The following is a 14,740-nucleotide window of genomic DNA, read 5'->3' as shown; positions in this document are numbered from 1 at the left end:
CGTGCTGCGAGTGGCTGGCGGCTCCGAGCGTGAGTATCAGCATCATCTTGTTGCTTCGCCCCCCTCGGCGTCCCGTCCCGTCTGGAGACAGCCCCCCCGGCTCATCCCGGCCGTATTTGCTGACCCCCCCCTCCCCCCTGCAGGTCCCAATTAATGGATTCTGACATGGATTATGAGAGGCCAAACGTAGAAACTATCAAGTGCGTCGTGGTCGGGGACAACGCGGTGGGCAAGACCCGGCTCATCTGTGCCCGCGCCTGCAACGCCACGCTGACCCAGTACCAGCTCCTTGCCACCCACGTGCCCACGGTGTGGGCCATCGACCAGTACCGCGTCTGCCAGGAGGTGAGGGCTGCCAGGGAGCGGGCTAGGGATGCCGGGGGGGCTCGGCTAATGGATGCCCCGTGGGAACCCCAAGGAGATGGAGTTGCATCCTCCCCGCGGGGGGAATTGTGAATTACTCCTCCATACCCTGCATGTGGTGGGGACAGCCCCGCTCTTGCAGGGCTCAAGGACTCAGGAGCTGGATGGTGTTTCTGTTCCTGCAGGTGCTGGAGCGCTCCCGGGATGTGGTAGACGATGTTAGTGTGTCCTTGCGGCTCTGGGACACCTTTGGCGACCACCACAAAGATAGACGCTTTGCCTATGGCAGGTAGGGGAGAGGCAGAGCCTCGTGCTGCCCTGGGCAGGGAGGGAGGGCAATGCCAAAGCGCGGCGGGGTTGGCTCCATCGCCAAGCTGGACCTTGACCCTCCTTTCCTCGCAGGTCCGACGTTGTGGTTTTGTGCTTCTCCATCGCTAACCCCAACTCCCTGCACCATGTGAAGACCATGTGGTACCCAGAGATCAAGCACTTCTGTCCCCGCGCGCCCGTCATCCTGGTGGGCTGCCAGCTCGACCTGCGCTATGCCGACCTGGAGGCCGTCAATCGGGCACGGCGCCCCTTGGCCAGGTGGGACTCTTGTGCCCTGGAGATGTCCATGCCTGCCCAATGCTTTCTCCTTACCGTGCATCTGAAGAGGTCTCTTCATTATCTCCCCTCTTTTTCAGGCCAATCAAACCTAACGAGATCCTTCCCCCGGAGAAGGGGAGGGAGGTAGCCAAGGAGCTGGGGATCCCCTATTACGAGACGAGCGTGGTGGCCCAGTTTGGCATCAAGGACGTCTTTGACAATGCCATCCGTGCCGCCCTCATCTCCCGCCGTCACTTGCAGTTCTGGAAGTCCCACCTCCGCAACGTGCAGCGACCCCTGCTCCAAGCCCCCTTCCTGCCCCCCAAGCCTCCTCCGCCCATCATCATCGTCCCGGACCCCCCTTCCAACAACGAGGAGCGCCCAGCCCACCTCTTGGAGGACCCCCTGTGCGCAGACGTCATCCTGGTGCTGCAAGAGAAGATCAAAATCTACGCACACAAGATCTACCTCTCCACCTCCTCCTCCAAATTTTACGACCTGTTCCTCATGGACCTGAGCGAGGAGGACCAGCAGAGCACCGCGGGGCACGGCTTCGGGGTGGCCGGCGTGTGGGGTGCGCCGCCCCGGCGGCCGCGGGGCGGATGCTGCACCAAGAGGAGAGGCACCACGGGCGGGATTTCCTCCTCCGAGCCGCTAGCTTTGATATCTGCGAGAGCACCGAGGAGGCCGGATCCGGCCAGCGAAAACCGTGCCTTAGAGCCTCCACCAGTGATGGGATCCTGCGGGGCAACCGCTATGAGAACGGGGAGCGTGGGCTGCGGCGGGGAAGGGACCTCTCCTCTTGGAGCCGGGCTTTCACCAGCATCCAGGAGGAGATGGCAGAAGACCCTCTGACCTACAAGTCCAAGCTCATGGTGGTGGTGAAGATGGATGCTTCCATCCAGCCGGGTCCTTTCCGGGCCGTGCTGAAGTACCTGTACACAGGGGAGCTGGATGAGAATGAGCGGGACCTCATGCACATTGCTCACATCGCTGAGCTGCTGGAGGTGTTCGACCTCCGGATGATGGTGGCCAACATCCTCAACAACGAGGCTTTCATGAACCAGGAGATCACCAAAGCCTTCCACGTCCGGAGGACCAACCGGGTGAAGGAATGCCTGGCCAAGGGGACTTTCTCGGGTACGACTCCAGGCCGAGGGGGAGCACCATCCACAGCACCCCCTCTCCCTTGGCGGGGGGCTCTGCCAGATGGATGGGGGACTCAGAGCTCCTGGCTTTGCCCCGTGCCGATGTGTGAGTGGGGGCGGCTGTGCTGCGAGTCAGCAGGCGCTCACTCGCCTTCCCCGGGGTTTTTGGTCACACTTTGCGTTTCTGGGATTTTTATAGCTTTTTTTTTTATTTTCTTCCCAGAAAGTGTGTGTCATGGCCCTTCCCCAGGGTTTCCTGCTCCCCAGCCCGCCTGACAGCTCTGTTTATTTACAAGAGAGCAGCAAAGGCAACTTCCTTCCCTCCTGGGCCCAGATTTTCACAGGGTCATCTGATTTACAAGGAGCAACGTGCCCTTGGTAGGACTTCCCTGGCCCTGGCTTTCTGCCGAGCACCACGTGCCACCGGCTTGTGCCGTGATGCTGCAGGGTGATGTCCCAGGGGGGCGGTGAATGTCCCAGCCTCCCTCCGGCTGAATTTGTTTCACGAGGATGGACCTTGATGTGGTCAAGCTGTCGCTGTCAGCGGGCAGATGCGTGCTGGCCCCTGGCGCACCTTGGGGAGAAGCCCTGGTCTGGGGTGGAGAGCAGAGTAGGAGGGGCAGGAGATCCCCAGCATCCTCCCCAGCTCTCCCAAGGACTCAAGCTTGGGCGAGACATTTGATTCCTGGGTTTTCCCCTTTGCTTTCAAAGCTGTCGTGGTATGCCTTGGTAAAATCCCTCAGAAGAGCCGGAGCCCCGCCACGGCCCTTCCCTGAGCTCCTCTGAGCCAGCGGAGGATGTTGGGAAAAAAAATAGAGATCTTTAGGGCACATTATAGGATATGCCAGACTCAATCCCCCTCCCTCTGCTGTCCTCGGTGCGAGACATTTTGTGGCAGGGGGTGGCCGAGCCCTGGGCGTTGGGGACAGTCCCAGTAGCATCCCTCTGCTTGTCCCCAGATGTCACCTTCGTGCTGGATGACGGTGCTATCAGTGCCCACAAGCCCCTGCTCATCTCCAGCTGCGACTGGATGGCCGCGATGTTCGGCGGCCCCTTCGTGGAGAGCTCTACCAACGAGGTGAGGAGGGGCCCCGGGATTTGTCCTGGGAGGGTGGGACAGCTGGGGACGGCCGCGGGGTGACAGCCGGTGTGTGTCTCGCAGGTGGCACTTCCTTACACCAGCAAGAGCTGCATGCGGGCGGTGCTGGAGTACCTCTACACCGGGCAGTTCAGCTCCAGCCCCGACCTCGATGACATGAAGCTCATCATCCTTGCCAACCGCCTCTGCCTGCCGCACCTGGTGGCTCTCACCGGTGAGTCAGGGTGGCTGCAGCGGGACAGCGTCCCGCCCATCCCCAACCTCGGTGGCAGCCCAGTGCTCCCGCTGTCACCCCGTCCTAACCGCCCTGTAACCCCCTGTGTCCCCCACAGAGCAGTACACCGTCACCGGCCTGATGGAGGCGGCGCAGATGATGGTGGACATCGATGGGGACGTGCTCGTGTTCCTGGAACTGGCTCAGGTAGGACACGGGGGGACAGGACCCGTGCCTGGGCAGGGCTGGGGATGGGGCGAGGTGCTGGGTGGTGCCATGCAGAGGGGCCTGGCAGCTCCGGGGGGGTGATGCTGTCCTGGCAGAGAGGGCAACCGGGTCTGGTCTTGGATGTCTGTGGAGGAATAGGGTGAATTCCTCCTGCTTCCCTGGTGGTCCGTGCCGTGGTGGCTCTGACGTGGGCTCCATCTCTTCCAGTTTCACTGCGCCTACCAGCTCGCCGACTGGTGCCTCCATCACATCTGCACCAACTACAACAACGTCTGCCGCAAGTTCCCCCGGGACATGAAGGCCATGTCAGGAGGTGAGTGGGGGCCAGGGTGGGATGACGGGGGTCCTGGTGGTCCTGGCACTGCCCTCACCCCCCTTCTCCCTGCAGAGAACCAGGAGTACTTCGAGAAGCACCGCTGGCCACCAGTGTGGTACCTGAAGGAGGAGGATCACTACCAGCGGGCGAAGAAGGAGCGGGAGAAGGAAGACTACCTCCACCTCAAACGGCAGCCCAAGAGGCGATGGCTCTTCTGGAACGCCTCCTCCTCCCCTTCCTCCTCTCCTTCATCGTCGGCAGCCACAGCCTCCTCTTCTTCCTCCTCCTCTTCCTCCTCGGCTGTGGTTTGAAAGCCCATCCTTGCCCTGGCTCCAGCATCCCGGGGAGGAAACGGGGAGGAGGAGGAGGAGGGGTGGGATGACCTGCCCCAGCGCCAGGCGTGGAGCGGACGCCTCCGGCTGAAGCCCTAGAGGAGACGGCGGTAGCAGGGGCCCATCCCTGCAGAGGGGCTCGGGGCTGGGCGCCAGCCCCCAGCGCTCCTGGAGCCCTGCTCTCCCCGCGCCGCGGCTGCCAGCGCGCTGCAGGACTGGCGGAGACCGAGCAGCAGGAGAAACTCATGTTTACAGGAGCACGAGGGCTGTGTTGTGGTTTTATTTGGGTTTGGTTTGTTGTTTTTTTTTTTTTAACATCAGCAGCATGAGGAAGAAGAAGAAACCCATCCCCCTTCCACTTTAATTTGTAACCAGAAGCTGCAGGATATGGTTTGTCTGTCTGATGGCATCTCGCTGCCCTGGTCAGCCGGAGCCGCTGGGGGGGTCCTGCCGCCCCCTTCGACTTGCAGCAGGGTCAGGCACGGTGCAGGGGGTCCCGGTCCCCAAATACCTCTAGGCACTGCAGCATCCCTCCTTCTACTCACAAGTGGGGTCTGTCCTAATTCGGGGAGCGGGAGGGGACAGGAGCCCTCTCCTCCCTGCCTCTTAACTTTTCATTTTTGTTTAAAAAGAAAGCTTAAAGCAAAAAAGCCAAAAACCAACCCCAAACCCACCCCCCCCAACCTGCCACACCAGAAACCAACCCCAGGCCCTTGGCTTGGGATTTTAGCCTGGAAGGTTCCATTGTAATAAATGGTATTTTAAAAGCCCAGTGTGGTCCCTGTGTGTTTGGGAGGAAGCGGCTGGACACGGGGCATCCTTGTGCCCTGCTTGGGGTGACACCAGCACCCCCCCACCAGCGCTCCCGGGATGGACAGGGACAGCAGAGAAGCGTTGCAGGATCCAGCCATCGAAAAACCTTGGGCAACGAGAGGAGGCTTTACCATCGGGCTAACTTTGCATGTCCCACCTGTGCCCTTGCAGGTGCACAAACACAGCGGGTACCGGCAGGAGAAGGCAGCATGGCCTCAGAGCTTTGCGAGACTGCCAGGCAGGGCAGGTGAGCAGGAGGGACCCAAACCTCCGCTCGCCCTCCCCAGCCGGGAAGGGGAAAGCTCCTTTGAGCCCATCCCCGGCAGAGGCTGCTGCTGGAGCGAGTGCGTAGGGATGCTCCCGGCAGGGATGCTCCTGGTGGTGTCCCCTCCCGCTCCGCATTGCTCCTCTTCCCGGCTGGCTTCGGTAGAGCACCTTGGAGTCACTCGTTTCGCATGCTCATCCTCAGCCACGGATGCAGGAGCAAGGTTGCAGCTCCAGCGAGCTTACACTCGGTGTTCTCACACTTTGCAGCACCGGCGAGCAGGTAGGACGACAAGTTTCTTTCCCTTTTGAACCTGGGCGCTCGCCGCTGCTTCCCAGTCCTGTTCACCTTTCCCAGGCCAGGACCCGAGCCCCTGTGTCCCGGCACTAAATCCTGCATGTGCCTGGCTCTGCAGGAGCTCCCTGCCCAGGTTTGCATGCTCGGGAGGCACGCGGGGGCTGCCCGGGACAGGACCTCAGGCATGAAGCCTCCTGGCAGGTCACCAAAAGCTCCTGCTTTTAGCACTTGCCCCAGACCTGCGTTATCGATAAAGCCAACTGCAGTGCGAAGGCTGGCGGGCAGCTCAAGGGGGCTTTCTGGAGCGAGCGGAGCCCCTTTCTCACCAAGCACCACATGGATTTGCAACACAGCTATTGCAACACACAGAGCCCTGGCTCGGTGCAGCCAGAGCGGGGAGTACCACGGCCCCCCCGGCAGCAGCAGTTTCGTCACGGGGGTCAGCAGCATCACTTGGCCCTGGGGTCCCAGCCCCTGCACGCCCGAGGGACTGAGACTTCAGCCTCCTACTTTTGCAGGTGACTAAAGAGCACGGGGCTCACGGCGTAGGTGTAAAGGCAGAGCCCAGGTTTGCTGTTGAGGACTTTCCCTGGCAGAAGCATCGCTGGTGGGGACCATTCCCGGCAGGATGCCGGCGTGGCGGAGCACTAACGCCATGGGCTGGGTCCTCAGTGCCACGCGGAGCAGCTGCTGAGCATCTGGTCCAGCTCCTTTGGTGCCCACTGAAACCTAGAACAGACCATCGCCAGCGTTATGGCAGAGCAAGGGCGGGGGGGGGGAAAGATGAGAAATCAGGAGGATTTTTTAAAAGTTTATTCTTCCTTCATAAAGAGATGTAAAAACTGAAAATAGCAAACTGGCTGGGCCAGAGCTCTGTATAAAAACACACAGTCATGCATAGTAAAAAAACAATACTATTTTTATATTAGCTTTTAAGTTAATATATGTACACGTTTACAATTACTAAATAAATACATAAATATAAACTTTCTGCTTGTGTTAAGTGAGGAGAGGGCAGAAGGGAGAGCAGCGGGAGGGACCGGCGCTTTGCAGCACAGGGCAGCCCTGGCTGCAGAGAGGGGCTGGCGATGCTCCTCGCACTCTCCCACCGTGCTGGGGAAGGTCCTGGTGGGCTGGGCTGTACCGGGGTGGCAGCACATGTAGCCAGCTCAAGTAACACAGTAATTTTTCCAGCCAAGTTGTCCCTGAGCTATATGTGAGAGCCAGAGCAAGGGGCAAAGTGTTCGAGGAGCAACCCATCCAGCTGGAGGATGGATGGCGGGTACCCACAGTCATGCTCGGACCTCAGTGCATTCACCTTTCCATGCTGGCTGGAGACAGACAGGGACAGCAAAGCCATCCCACGGCCAAGGGAACGGGAACTAACCGACTTGACCAAGGTCATGGAGAAGGAAGTTTCCGGCACACCAATAGTTTGCTGCCCACGTTCCCCATCCTGATCCAAGGAGGAGCTCACTCGCTCCCTGCACTGACCCTTTTTTTAGGCAACCCCAGTGATCACAGCGCAAGTAAATCATTCCCACCCTGCCCTCAAAGTCCAGTTTCAAACTGATGCCTAATAGCAAGCAGAACTACTAACAGCTAAAACGCAATTCAGTCAGCAGCTTTGAGAAAGTAACCCAAGAACCCCGTTAACGCTTGCCCACCAAGCATACATTATTAAGCTTGCTGGCCAGCTTAGAGATGTTCTACAAGCAGAAGCCATTGCATGATGCCAGGAACCCCCCAAAAAAGCATGATCCTGTTAAAAAACACAGGGATGCCCTGCAAAGGCCCTTCTCTGCACTGATCCTGAAGACATCCGTATAGTACCAGTGCTTCCAAGAGAGACAGTCCCAGAGGCAGCTTGCAATGGTTTTAGGCTCTTTGCATTGACCCAGTGAAATCAAGACACCAGCTTGGATTTCATAAGGAAGCACCGACATCGAGCCTGTAGCTTCGGCAGGGAGGACCACAAGGCTTGTACTTCGTAAGAGGTTCAACTCCACTGGGCTCAGCTGAACTGTACAATGGCTTCAGAAAAGGAGAGAGTTACAGGAGAGCTATAAGAAGGTAAAACTCAAGTTTCTAAAACAAGTGTTCTTGGAGGTATTTACGATTTTAGTTTGAAGCGGCGAGATGCAGGGCCTGCCCTGCTCCTCAGCTCACTTCATATTGGAAAGATCCCTGCTGGACCAGCTTGGAGGAGATGTCCTCTGCAATCCCTCCGAGATTGATCTGGTGCAGGGTCTCCAGCAGTGTGTTCACGGAGGCGTTCATCCCTTCTCTGTTCTGCCACGTGTTGAGCATCTGGAAGAAGGGCTCCAGCGAATACTTGTCGTTCATCTCCGCAAGGGCAATGTCGTTCTCCAGCAGATCAAGGGCTCGGCCGAATCTTTTCCAGTCCTTGCAGGGCACGTCTTGGGCGAAGATGTCAAAAGAGCGTCGCAAAACTAGAGGGGAGAAGGGAAAAGCTCAGAGAACAGGGTAGAGCACGGACAGCTGTGTCAGAAAGGATTTTGCCCTGAAAGCTCATCCCACAGGCTCACCCCCTCCCTGCCCCCCTGCACATCCCCTGGGCCCCAGCACTTACGGGTAACAGGGTCTTTTCCTTGCACTGGAACCAGATTCCTCCTGGGTTTCACATTGGGATACGACGTCCTCGGCACCACCACCTGGAAAGACAACGTCCTGTAGCATCCACCAAGCCCCGGCACAAATGCTGTCCCCCAGTCCCATTAACGGGGGGGTTGGAGACCCTCTCCCTCTCTCCAGGGGCTGCTGGGGCAGGAGATCACCACACTCCCCCAGGACACTCATCGCTTCCTAGCTTTGGGATGACAGCAGGTCACGAGCAGGGGAGAGCTGCCTCGTGGGTCCCAGCCAGGGAGAGAAGAGCTGTCTGTTTGCTCGGCATCGGCATTAAACCTGCAGAGGACTCTGGCAGCCGACTGCAACAAGCAGATTTTGCAGTCCTGAACCCAGAACAAGGGCAAGAGACCCCTTGCCATCTCCATGCAGAAACCGTGGTCCAGCCCTGGAAGCTCCCCCAAGCTGATCAGCTTGGTGAAGGCAGAGGAAAGCATGAGACCTCGGCTGAGCACGACAGAGCAAAGGGGCACGCTCATGTACCTCTGGCCCCGGAGCGCTGGGAGTCGTGGGGAGCAGCTGATCCCGGGAGAACTGCTCGTTGCGGATGTTGTCCTGTGTCCCTACGCCCCCACTCCGGTACCTCGTCACCTGCTGCATCATGTAGTCCTGCGGCAGGAGAGAAGCACAAACCAGCTGAGTCAGGTGGTCTCGGGAGGGCAGGGCTCACACCAGCCCCTCAGGGATGCCATCTACTGCGGCAGCATCCGCCCTGCCATGGTTTCAAGGGCACGGCTCGCTTGCTCGTCTTGAGCTTGCAGGGGCCCTGGTACAGCACAGTCCTCCCTTTAACCCAGGGTCCGCACCAGGGACCCTGGATGTGCCGGCACTTCTGCCGGGGAAGCGATAACGGCACTGGAGAGAGGGCTGCAAGCACCCCACATACAGCAGGGCACTACCACAGACCCTCCTCTGCTTGGCCCAGCTCTACCACATCCCTGCAGGGACAAGACTCATCCTCCTGCTCCTCCAGCCTTCCCAAGAGCTGCAGGCAAAGTGGGGAGCAGAGAGGGGACCTCACCCCAGCCCCGCAAACAGATCTGCCACCCCCCCACCATCCCAGCAACTCACCACCACGTTGTAGGGCTTCCTGCTCAGGTCTCTCCTGTCTCCTGGAAGATGAAAACAGCGCTGTGATCCCTCTTCTCCCGGGCAGGTACCTCTTCCCACCCAGCCCACACCCACGCAGAGCCCCCAGCCGGGGCAAGCGCTCCGGGGATTCCCCGCAGCCGGTGCTCACCTGGGGAACAGCAACAGTAGCCCTTCCAGAAGCAGAATACAAGCAGAGCCAGAACTACCACCGCAACTACCAGCGCTAGGATGATCACGAGCAAGTTGTCTAAAGCAGATAAAACAGGGTGTGTGGGGAGCTGCTCCTGGCCTCCTAGCAGCAGCTCACACCTCTGTCCCTCAGCCCGTCTCCCCTCCTCCAGCAGCCCCCCACTTACTAGAGGAGCTGGAGAAGGTGCCGGTGGGAGGACCACACTGGCGGTCGCTGTGCGGCGTGCAGGGAGCCAGCTCCACTTCGTTCTCGGGACACCTGGGAAAGGGGGAGACGGGGCAGGCTCAGTGGCTGGGCTCCCAGCACAGATCCCAGTGGGACCCGCCGCGTCACCCAGCTCACCGGGGCCGGCACTTCTGGCACATCTCGCAGGGGTGGTCCGGGGAGCAGAAGGTGCCGTTCCTGCAGGCGCACTGCGTGTCGCTGACGGCTCGGCAGGGACTCAGCTCCACCTGATCTGTGGGCGAGAGGAGAAATGGCTCTACCCCAGCCCCTCCGCCCGCTTCCTTCATTAACACGGCTAACGACCCAAGCTGACCCGCAAGCCTGGGCAAGACCAAGTCACTCTCTGCTGTGGAGTTTCAGCCTTACCCATTCCTGCCCCACACCTCACCATGCCCAAGAGAAAAGCCATGCTTGCATCAAAGCTTCACCAGCAGCCTACAACACTGCCGTGAGCCCAGTCCTCCTGGTCCTTGCTGGATGGAGGTCTCGTGTCCAAGCTTTGCACAAGGGATGCTGCATTGAACGGAGACGTAGGTCTGGCACAAGCCGCTTCACCAATTCCAGACCCAGCCTGCTCCCTGCACCCTGAGCCACTCTTTGGGGACGCTGCAGGTGACCGTGCTCTTAAATAGAGAGGTATTCGGTCAGCTGAACCCAGCCCACACTATCAGCCAGCATCGCCCTCTTACACACCAGCTCATACCTTCCCTACACGTCCGGCAGCCAAGGCACTTGGTAAAATCATTTGGGTATTCGATGTATTCATCTTCTTTACACGGCAAACACTTGCTGGAGCCATTTTGCTCTTTACAGTGGTCTGCAACGTAGGTGCCTGCAAGAAGGGGTGGTTGGGGAAGAAGAGGAGAAAGAAAGGGTGTATCTGTGAACATACAGCACAGGACGGAGAGGTCTTTGCAGAGAGGGAGTTGATTCCACTGCCAGTGAAGTTAAGAGGCAAATTAGGAACCATCAAAAGGAAAATGTTCCCATAATGAGTCCTTAGATCTCACGACAGCAGAGCAGGGGAGAGCTGGAGCACCCATTGCCTCCTCGCAAGGAGCAAGGACACACGGGCTCTGCAGGCAGAAACACGGCGAGGCTGCACACGGTGTGATTGATGTTTGAGGCCATCTTACCTGCGGGGCACTTCTTGCAATAGAGATGACTGTCTTGGACTTGGTAAAACTCTTCCCCTCCCCTGCTTGGGTCCAAGGGATCCAACTTGTCCCTCCTACCCAGTGCTGCAGCAGTTCCCAAACCAGCCTCCTGTTAAAAAAAATACAGAAAAACCTGGGTTAAAAACCACCCCAAGTCCACGGGGCAAGGGACGAAAGAGAAGGGCAAGAGCTGCTCTGCCCAGTGCACTCAGGTGAAGCGGGAGAGGAGCGCTGGGACGGCTCAGACCCGCTGGACCCAGCGGCCAAACCTCCCCTTGACGCAGGTGAAGGGCACTTCCCCCGTACCGGGGTGGTTATTTTCTTGGCAAAGCATAAGATTCCCGTGTGCCAGGTTATCAGCAAGGCAAAGGCTCGCTAACGCTTCCTTAGGATAACATCAGGCCCCCTTTCCTTCCCCAATTTTTGAGTGCATGAACCAACAGCACTGAAGAAAATGGAAGGGTAGGGAAGAGGAACAGGGAGGGCGTTTGTGGGGAGGAAACCGGCCCCGTGTCAAGGCTGGTACGTGGCTCCTGTGCCCACAAGAAACACCCGGGCTGCTCCGGGCTCCCAGGGGACAGCACGGCCTCCAGCGTTTCCGCGTTATCCCCATTATCTTGCTGCAGATCGGGAAGCCAACGGCCCCATTTCCGCCAGCTCATCACGCACCTTTCTGCTGGCTCAGCTCTTTCTGTACTGGCTGGGTCGCTCCAGCTGGAGGGGAACGATGCTCGACAAGAACAGCCACTCGCCCCATCAGGGTTTGGGGGGCCTTTGGGCACCCCATGTCCCCGAGGGGAACAGTGCCCTTGGCACATCAACCAGCACGGGGCACAGCTGCTCCATGGATAAAAATGGATATAAACCTGCCCCTACCTCCAGCCTCTGCCCCTCTACCCTGGGTTATAGGGAGGGATGACGCCTGGCCATGCTGTGTGCTGCACAGCAGTGGCAGTCTGGCAGAGGCACTTTCCCCTTCCCCTCCCATACGCCGGGCATGAAACCTGCCTCTTAAAGCAAATATTTCTTCGGTGAGTCAGAAGCTGCCTTGAAAGGCTGAAACAATAGAGACACAAGCTGTCCCCTGAGCCAGCCCGGCCATCTACAGAGCCAATGCCCCCCTCCTCCTCCTCCCCGGACACTTCCCGCGCTTGTACAAGGAAGGGCGTGAGTGCCAAAACCGGCCGCAGCAGGTCCAATGGTCACGGGGCTGCAGAGGGTGACGCAGACCCACAAACAACACCGTGGAGACCGGCCAGGCCACGGAAAGGGTGATCCCTCACCGTCCCCACGGCACAGACCCCCCCGGCCAGCCCGGGAACGGGGCCACATCTCCAGACCCTGACTTGGAGCAATCAAATCCACATCCCTCCAACGGCTTCTGGCTCCGCATCTTCCACTGCTGCTTTCTCCGGCTGGGAGGGTTTGCAAGTTTATAAAGTGCTTTTCTATCCAGCTTAGGAGATAAGTCTTGCTTTTACCTCCCAGCCGCGAGCAGCTGTCAGGGCTTTACCCACTCTGGTCTTGAAAGTCTTCAGGGACTGAGACTGGGCAAACCTGTCCCACTGCCTCACTGTCCCCATGAGGGAATAAAAAAAAAAAAAAAAAAAAAAAAAAAAAAAAAAAAAAAAAAAAAAAAAAAAAAAAAAAAAAAAAGAGTCTTTCTTCCCCATTCAAACCCTGCCAGGCTGTGAAGGTGATCAGAGCAACAACACGGCATTATCTGCTGTTTGAAAAGGCCCCTTAGGCACAGGATTTCATTGCTTTTCATGAAACAGCAACTCAGCAGAGCTTGCACGAGTGCACGATAAGGTTATCAGCCCGCACCACCTTCCCCAGCAAGTGCACTTCAAGTACATCAGCCCACCTCCAAGCCCTTGGCAGGCGAGGGCTGCCATCCCTGACTAACCTATCAGTCTTGCAAAGCACAGAGAGAAACCAGGCTGGGAGCCGTGGGTGAGACGCAATGGTATTCAAGAGTAGTTTTCACCCACAGTAAACATTCCAAGAAAGTAACGCTGCCTCAAGGCAGAGGAATTACCAGGCACAGGAATCCCCAATACCCTCATCAGCTAAAAGCCTCTTCTTTCTGGATGATCAGGTCTGGAATAAAAGCTCTGCGAAGCATTAAGTTTTGAACTTTCCCTTCTTCCATCCCCAATTTGTTTTTCTTCTGAAGTGACGCCAAGGAAGGAGTTGGACCCTACAGCAGAAGGCAGACCCCTCGCTGTACTCCTGACCATCGGTGAACATCCGTGCAGCATTAATACGCAGCCCTTGGTTGTAGCAAGAGAGGCTCTTAGCCGACAGTGTTAAGGACCGGGGATAAAAGAGATGCCAGGCAGACACCCGACGTGCCTCTGCTCCAAGGGCACAGGTCTGACGAACGTGGGGTTTTCCCCCCCAAGACTTTCCGCGGATGGAATTTGAGCTCCTGCAAACACAGAGATCCAGCGACATTCCTCCTCGGGAGCCCGTGGCCCAGGTCCAGGCATGATGCAACAAGCATTGGTGAGCAGAGGAAGGAACTGCAGCCACAATATCGTATGATTATCACGTGGGGCACGATCAGTCCTGATCGGTTCCCCCTCCCCTTTTCTTTTATAAAAATGGGAAAAAAATAAAAGTAAAAGAAAGAGGCTGTTAAGAGCGTGCCCTTAGGTGACGGGTTTAGTAAGGCTTGACTTTATCAGGCAAGTCTAAATAAACTCTCATAAACAATATAGGGAAGGAACTGGATGAGAAGCTGACTCTTCTAAAACCTGTTATGGGCAGTGCTGATTTCAGCGACAGCAATTCCAGCGCGGGAGCAGCAACCACGTGTCCCAGGGCCGCGGCTCCACTGGGCTCCCTCGTGGCAGCAGGGATCGCAGGCCAGCCCCGGGGATAAAACTCAGGGCAGGACGCCACTGACTTCAGGTGAGACGAGACTTTAGGTATTTCCGAGCTCTACAGCAACACCCAATCCATGGGGAAATATCATACGCGCAGGTGGGGTTTTCTGTCCTAAAAGCCAGCGGTGCTAAGGGTTTGGACATCCTTTGGGCAAGTTGGAGAGGCAGCATTCCTGCACCAGGCAGCCCAGAGCTGCCCGCATCCGACCCTGATGCTTTCAAACATCCTGCGCAGTCTTGGCATTGCCACGAGATCCCGACACCGAATGGCAAACAAGGCTTGGAAGCGAAGGGGAGCGGAAATCCCCTCCAGCACAGGCAGTGCCATAGGGCAAGCCTCCAGCCCCACGTCACCTCCGAGCCCCACGGCCCTCGCACCACACACACAGCCACCCAGCCAAGCGCTTGCGCGCTTGCCCGCTGCCCCACACCCAGGAGGGCTGAGATCACCCTTCCCGTCCCACCTCCATGCTGCCGCTTCCATCCTGCCCCACAGCCTCTGCCCCACACATCCCCTGTGCCCTGCAAACCTGCCCAGGCGAGCCCCCATAGCCCTCCTCCCCTCCCATGGGCCCTGCCCAGGTGAACCCCCCAGCCCCCACCTGCCCAGATGAGCCCCCCTATAGCATCAGCTCTCCCCGTAGCCCCTGTGCCATGTGAGACACCCTATAGCCTCAGCTCCCCCACATCCCCTGAACGAGGTGAGCCCCCATAGCCCCTGCTCTCCCCATAGCCCCCAAATCAGGTGAGCCCCCCATAACCCCTGCTTCCCCCATGGCTCCTGGACCAGGTGAGCCCCACTATAGCCCCAGCTTCTCCCTCATAGCCCCTGATCCATATGAGCCCCTACCCCCCGATCCCCCCCCTAAT

The 14,740-nt window shown here is 58.3% G+C and overlaps 2 protein-coding genes across 2 annotated transcripts in view; one reads left to right on the top strand and one right to left on the bottom strand.

The window, feature by feature from the left end:
- The first annotated feature begins 147 nt into the window (after nucleotides 1–147).
- On the top strand, nucleotides 148–4,267 carry RHOBTB2 (Rho related BTB domain containing 2). Its single transcript, XM_009273052.2, is given in 10 exon segments — nucleotides 148–345; nucleotides 549–652; nucleotides 766–951; nucleotides 1,050–1,468; nucleotides 1,471–2,091; nucleotides 3,059–3,177; nucleotides 3,262–3,412; nucleotides 3,531–3,619; nucleotides 3,848–3,953; nucleotides 4,029–4,267. Coding segments are annotated over 10 exon segments (2,226 nt in total). The 5' UTR covers nucleotides 148–153.
- A 2,114-nt stretch (nucleotides 4,268–6,381) lies between these two features.
- The window catches only part of LOC103893823 (tumor necrosis factor receptor superfamily member 10B), a 9,084-nt gene continuing 725 nt past the window's right edge, over nucleotides 6,382–14,740 (bottom strand). The window contains exons 2-10 of the mRNA XM_009273063.2: nucleotides 10,956–11,085; nucleotides 10,523–10,651; nucleotides 9,937–10,051; nucleotides 9,761–9,852; nucleotides 9,553–9,651; nucleotides 9,384–9,424; nucleotides 8,796–8,921; nucleotides 8,257–8,338; nucleotides 6,382–8,116 (exon numbers count right to left, since the gene is read on the bottom strand). Of these exons, the coding sequence (XP_009271338.1) occupies nucleotides 7,824–8,116; nucleotides 8,257–8,338; nucleotides 8,796–8,921; nucleotides 9,384–9,424; nucleotides 9,553–9,651; nucleotides 9,761–9,852; nucleotides 9,937–10,051; nucleotides 10,523–10,651; nucleotides 10,956–11,085 (1,107 nt within the window). The 3' untranslated portion in view covers nucleotides 6,382–7,823. The remainder of the gene's footprint in view (nucleotides 8,117–8,256; nucleotides 8,339–8,795; nucleotides 8,922–9,383; nucleotides 9,425–9,552; nucleotides 9,652–9,760; nucleotides 9,853–9,936; nucleotides 10,052–10,522; nucleotides 10,652–10,955; nucleotides 11,086–14,740) is intronic.

The sequence above is a fragment of the Aptenodytes forsteri genome, unplaced genomic scaffold (assembly GCF_000699145.1).
Source record: "Aptenodytes forsteri isolate BGI_AS27 unplaced genomic scaffold, ASM69914v1 Scaffold158, whole genome shotgun sequence".
In the NCBI taxonomy this organism is placed as follows: domain Eukaryota; kingdom Metazoa; phylum Chordata; class Aves; order Sphenisciformes; family Spheniscidae; genus Aptenodytes; species Aptenodytes forsteri.
Note: the sequence above shows the minus strand (reverse complement) of the source record. Positions and strands in the feature narration are given on the sequence as shown.